We start from the raw sequence: 10000 nt of genomic DNA, 5'->3' as shown, positions 1-10000 counted from the left end.
ACTTCCTCATCTTATCCAACTAGTGCTCCTTAGTCAGAGACTCAGAGACTAAACGAGGGACAATGCCAGATGAGGGGCAGGTCGACCTTTGGGACAGCCAGATGAGGGGCAGGTGGAGCAAACAGGGTTGAGAAAACGACAGGAGGGACAGCAAAGACAAGGGCGGTAGGGGGGGGGGGGGGGGGGGGGGTTGGTGGTGGGACGCAAAGTAAAAAATGAAAGTGGGGTCAATGGTGTCGTCTTGGTAGTCCTCATCCTCTAGTTCCTCCTTCGTGGCCAGGTCCTCCAGCAGCTGGTCAATATCCTCTGCCTCAGGGTCCATGTCCTGCAGGGTTCTCCCTGTCTGCCTGTACAGGTAGTCCACACCAATCATCTCTCCTGTTGACGAAAGCAATAATCTTGTTAGTATAAACATACACACAAGCACAGATATGTACAGTCAAAATACAATACTCCAGAATTGTTACAGCACTACTGGTTAGATGCTGAACTGCATTTCATTGTCTGGTACTTGTACTCTGCAATGACAATAATGTTGAATCTAATCTAATCTAATCTAATATCTATCCCTTCCCGTCCCCTGACTATAACCATATACAATACACAGTACAGTGAAGGCTATACACTGGGACTGATCTATACCTATGCCTCTATGCCTGAGCTTTAAAGAGCAAATAATAAAGTTTGGATGAGTAGGAAAATATTAATAATAATAATATAATAATAATAATTAATAATAAGTCATCAATCAAATACCAAAACGACTCAAAGTTAGAGGCTCTACACACAACATACAGTATGACATAGTACAGTATGCGTAATGTAACACTTACAGACTATTTATAGACAATAACCCACTACACATCAGGCACACACAACAAATGTGCCAGTTCAAAATCTTTCCACATTAATATGCACTGTTAATACAATCAAATCTCTAATATCCGATCTCGTCAGCACATAAATACATGAAGGCTCGCGCAGCTGAGCTCAATGACAGCCAAGTTATGAATATTTCGCCAGCAAACCAGTGACAACCACATATTTCATCATGAGATATTAGTCATTCAACTGATACAAGATAGCTCTGATTTAATAATTCATTATCGTTGTCTTTATGCCCTGTTGCGTTTTCAACAAACGTAGAACTAGCTATCTATCGGCGGGCATCACCGCGTCTGTCTCTCGTCAAAAACGAGAGGTGCAACGTGTTGCTATGAACTGACAACACCGTATTAATTTATATTAACAATTCCGTTGATAAAAACAATTTATAAAGCCAAGCTCAGTATCTGGACTTACCATAAACGGATGCAGTGAAGCTGAAGGTGACAAAACTGATGGGCTGACAGTTCGAAATGTCATGAGTTGTTTGCATATGACGTGCACCACCACCAAAGCATTTGGGCAACATGATTGGCCACCACCACTAAAGCATTCTAAAGACATGATTGGCCACCACCACTAAAGCATTCTAAAGCATTGATTGGCTGCACTAAAGCAACCACTAAAATGCGGGCGACATGATTGGACACCACTAAAGCACTTGGCGATATGATTGGATGTGCACGTTCTAATGAACCAGACTAACGTGCTCTAGGTAGCGCACGGCGAGGGGAACGATAGTCTGTTAAGGGTGGGGAAGAAAGTGCAAGAGGGGGAAGAAGGGGGAAGAAGAAAAGGGAGGAAAAAGAGAGGAAAAGGGGAGAAAAAGAGGGAAAAGAAAAGGAAGAGAGAGAAATTGAGGCTTCTTTTCCATTATCTACATGTTTAATAGTCTCAATGTATTCTAAACAATTAATGCACAATAAACAATGTCGCCATTGCCATTTTGTATGGGGGGGGAGAATGGATCAGAAGGTCACCGGTTCAAATCCCACCAGAAACAATACAAATTTAAAATGTCTCCAAAAGTGTTGTTTTGTGTAAATTCAAAATCACTTGAGCCAAAAGTTGCTTTTTGTGACATAACAGAAGTTTATAGACACTAGCTGTTGTTTTATTGATGTTTAAACATCAATAAAAAGAATAATAGTATAATATTATATATTATAATAATAGTACAAATAAACAAGTTAGCCTCTTAAAAGCCCTGAGGTTGAATGAATAACTTTTTTACAAAGAGAAGAAGAGAGAGCTTCTCATTCAGAATCAGAATTGCTTTTATTGCACCAATGTACAGGTACACAGAGTAAAATGATTGGGTTCAGGTTCATTCAACATTGGCATTGCAGCAGAATACAAGATCAGTAATAAAATAAAGTATGATATAAAAACAACAAAATCAACAATCAATAAGCAGGATATGAGAACAACAAAATAAACAATCAATAATAGCAGCAATAGTATCAGTAGCATCAATAGCAGCAGAATGCAAATCAACAATAAAAGTAAATGAGTAGGGTGATAAGAGACTACAGCAGTACTACAGCTGCACCAGTCATGCTGCTATAGTACAGTGGTGTAAAAAGCTGTGCAGATTCCAATGACATGGGATGTAATATCATACAGTATGCAATAATATAGTTCAGATATGATACAGTACAAGTTCAAGTAGTAGTCAGGTGGTGCATAAAATGCTGTGCAGGTAGCAGTGAGATGTAATACACTGTCATACACACCGTCTATGTCTCACTGCTACCTGATGTAATACACTGTCATACACACCGTCTATGTCTCACTGCTACCTGCACAGCATGTTATGCACCACCTGACTACTACTTGAACTTGTGCAATATGGTACAGATAAGGAGCAGTACATATGTTTCAGTAGAAGTAGTGTTCAAGTAATCAGGCAGTATGTAGTTAGTTATAATATATATTATTAATGCAGTGGGGTTGGTTTGGAGGAGACAGACGGTTGCCTTCCTACTTCCTCATCTTATCCAACTAGTGCTCCTTAGTCAGAGACTCAGAGACTAAACGAGGGACAATGCCAGATGAGGGGCAGGTGGACCTTTGGGACAGCCAGATGAGGGGCAGGTGGAGCAAACAGGGTTGAGAAAACGACAGGAGGGACAGCAAAGACAAGGGGGGGGGGGGGGGGGGGTTGGTGGTGGGACGCAAAGTAAAAAATGAAAGTGGGGTCAATGGTGTCGTCTTGGTAGTCCTCATCCTCTAGTTCCTCCTTCGTGGCCAGGTCCTCCAGCAGCTGGTCAATATCCTCTGCCTCAGGGTCCATGTCCTGCAGGGTTCTCCCTGTCTGCCTGTACAGGTAGTCCACACCAATCATCTCTCCTGTTGACGAAAGCAATAATCTTGTTAGTATAAACATACACACAAGCACAGATATGTACAGTCAAAATACAATACTCCAGAATTGTTACAGCACTACTGGTTAGATGCTGAACTGCATTTCATTGTCTGGTACTTGTACTCTGCAATGACAATAATGTTGAATCTAATCTAATCTAATCTAATATCTATCCCTTCCCGTCCCCTGACTATAACCATATACAATACACAGTACAGTGAAGGCTATACACTGGGACTGATCTATACCTATGCCTCTATGCCTGAGCTTTAAAGAGCAAATAATAAAGTTTGGATGAGTAGGAAAATATTAATAATAATAATATAATAATAATAATTAATAATAAGTCATCAATCAAATACCAAAACGACTCAAAGTTAGAGGCTCTACACACAACATACAGTATGACATAGTACAGTATGCGTAATGTAACACTTACAGACTATTTATAGACAATAACCCACTACACATCAGGCACACACAACAAATGTGCCAGTTCAAAATCTTTCCACATTAATATGCACTGTTAATACAATCAAATCTCTAATATCCGATCTCGTCAGCACATAAATACATGAAGGCTCGCGCAGCTGAGCTCAATGACAGCCAAGTTATGAATATTTCGCCAGCAAACCAGTGACAACCACATATTTCATCATGAGATATTAGTCATTCAACTGATACAAGATAGCTCTGATTTAATAATTCATTATCGTTGTCTTTATGCCCTGTTGCGTTTTCAACAAACGTAGAACTAGCTATCTATCGGCGGGCATCACCGCGTCTGTCTCTCGTCAAAAACGAGAGGTGCAACGTGTTGCTATGAACTGACAACACCGTATTAATTTATATTAACAATTCCGTTGATAAAAACAATTTATAAAGCCAAGCTCAGTATCTGGACTTACCATAAACGGATGCAGTGAAGCTGAAGGTGACAAAACTGATGGGCTGACAGTTCGAAATGTCATGAGTTGTTTGCATATGACGTGCACCACCACCAAAGCATTTGGGCAACATGATTGGCCACCACCACTAAAGCATTCTAAAGACATGATTGGCCACCACCACTAAAGCATTCTAAAGCATTGATTGGCTGCACTAAAGCAACCACTAAAATGCGGGCGACATGATTGGACACCACTAAAGCACTTGGCGATATGATTGGATGTGCACGTTCTAATGAACCAGACTAACGTGCTCTAGGTAGCGCACAACTATCCTTACACACCACACACACATACACACATACACAGTGCACTGCCAAATGATGTTCTCTGTACAGACTGGGATGCCTTTCTGAATCACTGGCCTGCCATAATATCCCCCTTTTTTCTCTCTCCTTTCTCTCCCTTTAACGAGCTTAATTTTGTTAATGAAACATATTTCAAACAGTGTTCCCTATCTAAAAGCCGGCCATTCATAGTAAATGGAAGTGTACACACTGGAGACAGGGAGAATGGATCTGGACAGAGGAATGCAAACTTCTCATTGTGATCCAATTAGCCCTATTCCCAGCAATTATGTTGTCTCATACTGGAGCAGTTGTGCCATTCATGTGTTGTTGGTGGGCTTTTCAAGACCCGAGCTGGGTTTAAAAAAGCAGTGTTTGAAATTAGGGTTGTGCCCCAAGTACTCCAACAAAACAAGTACTGTGCTGTGGTTTTGATAATTTGACACGACGTTGATAGAAAAATGTGTTGTGTAATCAGAGAGGATTAAAAAAAAAAAATTTAAAAAAAGGATCTTTTCCTTTCAAAAGAAGTCTCCATTGGCCAGTTTAGCTGTTAGCTGTCTGTCAACGAAATATATGAGCAGTGTTTCCTCTATATGCATTTATTGGTGGCGGGCCGCCACGAATGAATTTCCTCCGCCACTAATTGATTCAGTCCACAAAAAAAATAAAAAATAAATCCACCTCTGAACATTTTAGCTGATTAAAATATATCTGATCCTAGATCAGCGCTATAATGGATGTTGACTAAAAGTGCACCTAAATCCACGCCCATCTCTCTCTAACCGCTGATCCAAAATCAGATTAATGACATTAAACATTCAGTTGACGACGTGACACAAGGGCTACTCCTGATTGGTCTAAATGTGAACCGGCATGAGAACCGTGCAGACTCAACCATCCCTGCTCAGCAGTCTTACCTGCCGAAATGCTCGGGCGCCTGTGTTTTCTCCTCGCAAATAAGGGGCTAAAAGTCACAGGTAGTACCATCTAAAAGATACAAAAAGCTGATATAGCTAGCTAGTTGCACAAATAAGATATCACGTTAAATAACTTCGAAAAATTAAACGAAAACAGCGACAGATGGATGAATTTTTCAAGAAAAAAGATGTCCCAGACATTTCAAACATTGCTGAAGCTAGCAGTGGCTATGAGCGATCCGAAACTGCATGAATGTTTATGGCGGGGTACCACCACCACCACCAGCTACAACTACAGCGGGAGAACAAGCAGCAGCTACTGTGCGCTGTGGTATACCAACATATATTACTTTCGTTTGTTACTTTTATTTGGACTTTGGATTTTAAGACCACTTTAATTCATTGATTGATTGATTGATTGATTGAAAACCTTTATTGTCCCCAATGGGGAAATTTTGTTGTCAAACAGCTTTGTTAGGGAAGACAGAAAACATTCAATAAAATACATAAAACAGTGCAGGCTCAATAAGTAAAAAGTTCCAAGTTCTAAAGTTCCAGCTCCAGGTCTCCCCCACCCTGCAGGGCCTGGTTGTAGAGTCGGAGTGCAGCTGGAACAAAGGACTGTCCAAATCTTTTTGTACTTTGACGGGGGAGAACAAATCTGTGGCTGAACTTGCTCCTCATCCCCGCCAGCTCGCAGTACATCGGGTGGGAGGGATTGGCCAGCATGGCCGCCAGTTTTTTCCCCATCCTCTGTTCTGCCACCACCTCTAGGCTGTCCAGCCCGGTCCCCACCACAGAGCTGGCCTTCTTCACCAGTTTGTTGTCATGAAAAGGTCCAGAGTTTCTTGTTGCAAACAGAGGAAGGACAAACAACAGGTGCGTTGAAACCAACACCCAATCATGCCAGGACGATGGCTAATTTGATAATTTTGATAGACATGATAGCCATCACATCTAGTTGAAAAACTGTCGCAAGTTGAAGAACTCGCGCAAGTTGGAAATACTCGGAAACTTTCGCCAAGTTGGACATACTTTTCCTGTTGTGTTTGAGACGGAGCCAAGATTGCTCGTTTGGAAGGACATTGGATCCGTGAGTAACGTAAACCTTCAGAGCTGATGGATGGAAACCGGTATCACAAGTTTATATTCTGTATATTCTTTTTTTTTTTTCCATCCTCCCTCTAGTTTTTATTGAAATTAGGTCGTAGTTTTGAGCGCGCGTGCACGCGGAAAAAAAAATCTCTCGCGCGCGGACAGGGCTCTCCGCCACTAATGTAAAAATTCCTGGAGGAAACACTGATGAGCGATGGTGTCCTACGCACATGAATCATGCATGAAATAACAGGAAGGAACAATTTGTGAGGAGGAATAGTGACAGGCGTACATTTGACCGACGTTTTGAAACTATTTCAGGCACCTAGCTTTGTTGACGACCAGGGGTATTTTAATGTAGTGAATGTGGGGCTTGGCTCCCGTCACAGGGCTGTATTAGTATATATGTGTAGAGCAACACCCAAATCAAAGGGAACTCGTCACATACAGTATATCTCAAAAGTGAGTACACCCTTTAGATTTTTGCAAATATTCTGTCATATCCTTTCAGGGGATAACACTATCTTTATTTTATTTTTTTTATTTTTTTTTCAGATTTGATCCCTTTCACCCAATTTGGTATCCAATTGAACCCAACCTAGCATCCAATTATCCCCCTGCCTATTGTGTAGGATCCGCCGCACGACCCCGTGGCCGGCAGCCCCAGAGGAGATCGCCAGGCAGACTAGCTGACTGGCTCCTCGAGCCCAGCACCGTTATTCCGGCACCCCGGGGGCGCTGTTGCGCGACGGATCCTTGTCCGGAAATAGTCCTATACCACCCTCGGGAGCGGCCGCTCAATATGCCGCTCCCTGTGTGCCTCGGCCATATCCGGGTCTGGCGAGACCGGGATTCGATCCCAGTCCCCGGTGGGCAGCTTGCACTAGTGGCTAGTGCTTAGACCGCTACACCACCGCGGGGCACTGGATAACACTATCTTAATGAAACTTTGATATAACTTATAAAGTAGTCAGTGTGCTGCTTGAATAACAGTATAGATTTATTGTCCATTGAAAATTACTCAGTACACAGCTGTTAATGTCTAAACAGCTGGCAACAAAAGTGAGTACACCCCATAGTGAACATGTCTAAATTGTGCCCAAAGTGTCAATATTTTGTGTGACCACCATTGTTATCTAGCACTGCTTTAACCCTCCTGGGCATGGAATTCACCAGAGCTGCACAGGTTGCTTCTGGAATCTTCTTCCACTCCTCCATGACGACATCACGGAGCCCACGGATGTTGGACACCTTGCACTCCTCCACCTTCCTCTTGAGGATGCCCCACATGTGCTCAATTGGGTTTAGGTCTGGAGACATTCTTGGCCAGTCCATCACCTTAACCTTCAGTTTCTTCAGCAAGGCCGTTGTCATCTTGGAGGTGTGTTTAGGGTCATTATCATGTTGGAAAACTGCCCTAAAAAACGGCCCAGTTTCCGAAGAGAGGGGATCATGCTCTGCTGCAGGATGTCACAGTATATATTGGAATTCATGTGTCCCTCAATGAAATGCAGCTCCCCAGTGCCGGCAGCACTCATGCAGCCCCAGACCATGATGCTGCCACCACCATGCTTGACTGTAGGCAAAACACATTTGTCTTGGTACTCCTCACCAGGGTGCCGCCACACACGCCGGACACCATCTGACCCAAACAGGTTTATTTTGGTCTCATCAGACCACAGGACATGGTTCCAGTAACTCATGTTCTTGGATTCATTGTCTTCAGCAAACTGTTTGCGGGCTTTCTTATGCATCGGTTTCAGAAGAGGCTTCTGTCTGGGGCGACGGCCATACAAACCGATTTGATGCAGTGTGCGGCGTATGGTCTGGGCACTGACAGGCTGACATCCCACTTCTGCAACCTCTGCAGCAATGCTGGAAGCACTCGCACGTCTATTTTTGGAAACCAACCTCTGGATATGACGCTGAGCACGTGGACTCAACTTCTTTGGTCGACCCTGGCGAGGCCTGTTCCGAGTGGAACCTGTCCTGGAAAACCGCTGTATGATCTTAGCCACTGTGCTGCAACTCATTTTCAGGGTGTTGGCAATCTTCTTATAGCCAAGGCCATCTTTGTGAAGCGCAATAATCCTTTTTTTCAGCTGCTCAGAGAGTTCCTTGCCATGAGATGCCATGTTGTCCAGCATTCATCGAGAATTGTGCCCAAAACACCAAATTTAACAGCCCTGCTTATCATTTACACCTGAATCCTTGTAACACTAACGAGTCACATGACACCAGGGCGGGAAACAACATCATTGGGCACAATTAGGACATGTTCACTATGGGGTGTACTCACTTTTGTTGCCATACCGAGTAATTTTCAAAGGACAATAAATCTATACTGTTATTCAAGCAGCACACTGACTACTTTAAGTTATATCAAAGTTTCAGTAGGATAATGTTATCCCCTGAAAGGATATAACAGAATATTTGCAAAAATCTAAAGGGTGTACTCACTTTTGAGATATACTGCACACAGGATACAGCGGGGTATAAACATTGCAATGAAACTCTTACTTGTAAGTTACCTCTCAACAATGCAATGAAGTAAAATGTAAACAAATTCAACAATAACACCTTCAGCCACCCTATTAACACCCTATTGCCTTTATTTCTGGTTGTAATCGTAGGAAAACTACATTAGAACTACAATAAGAACTACCTACTACTACTACTGCATTAGAACATTAGAACCTAATACCTTTCTAATACTTCACCACCACCCCCCCCCCCTTTTCTCAGATGATACAACCCACACCTTAACTGTCTCCCTTTTTCCCCCTCAGATGATGGGCAAGTCAGTGAGCCTGCGGGGGGCGGCACCACCAGAGTCACCCAGAGGAGACTGAGAGGAGCTGAGGGAGCACCAGGCCCTCTCTCTCCAGGAAGGGTACCTCCCGCGGGGGATCACCATCAAGCAGGAGCCCCCGGACCCTCAGGACAGCCAGCAGGAGGACAGGCAGGGGGAGCAGGTGGAGATGCTCTTCAGACAGGTAGGGGATGGGAGGAGGGAGCTCGGTGTCTCAAGTGACTGTTTCAATACATTGACGCATGTAATAATAATAATAATAATAATAATAATAATAATACATTAGACTTAAATAGCGCTTTTCTAGACACTCAAAGACACTTTACAAACTGAAAAGAGTAATAATAATAAAAAAATAAAAAAATGAAAGAAAGTATGGGGGCCTAATTACGGTAGTGCTGGGGACACATGGGAAGGGGAGGGGGAGAGGGTTAACTGGTGAAGGCGAGCTTGAAGAGGTGGGTTTTGAGGGCCTGTTTAAATGTTGGGAGGGTGTTGGCCTGTCTGATGTGGTTGGGGAGGGCGTTCCAGAGGGACGGGCTGCGGCTGAAAAGGCCCCATCACCCCAGGTCCGGAGCTTGGTCCTGGTGTCTTGAGGGTGGTTTGGTCGTCAAACCTGAGGCAACGGGAGGGGGGTGTGGGAGGGGGACGAGGTCGGGAAGGTAGGAGGGGGCCAGATTGTTGAC

At 43.4% G+C, this 10000-nt stretch overlaps 1 protein-coding gene across 1 annotated transcript in view; it reads left to right on the top strand.

Annotated features, from left to right (window-relative positions):
* Positions 1 to 10000, top strand: part of LOC308153261 (histone deacetylase 4-like) — a 58457-nt gene that overhangs the window by 41155 nt on the left and 7302 nt on the right. Inside the window, 4 exon segments of the mRNA XM_080526347.1 lie at positions 9292 to 9301; positions 9304 to 9315; positions 9318 to 9350; positions 9353 to 9498. Of these exon segments, the coding sequence (XP_080382473.1) occupies positions 9292 to 9301; positions 9304 to 9315; positions 9318 to 9350; positions 9353 to 9498 (201 nt within the window).

This window comes from Nansenia antarctica (genome assembly GCF_963989245.1).
Source record: "Nansenia antarctica genome assembly, chromosome: 3".
Classification (NCBI taxonomy): Eukaryota; Metazoa; Chordata; class Actinopteri; order Argentiniformes; family Microstomatidae; genus Nansenia; species Nansenia antarctica.
Note: the sequence above shows the minus strand (reverse complement) of the source record. Positions and strands in the feature narration are given on the sequence as shown.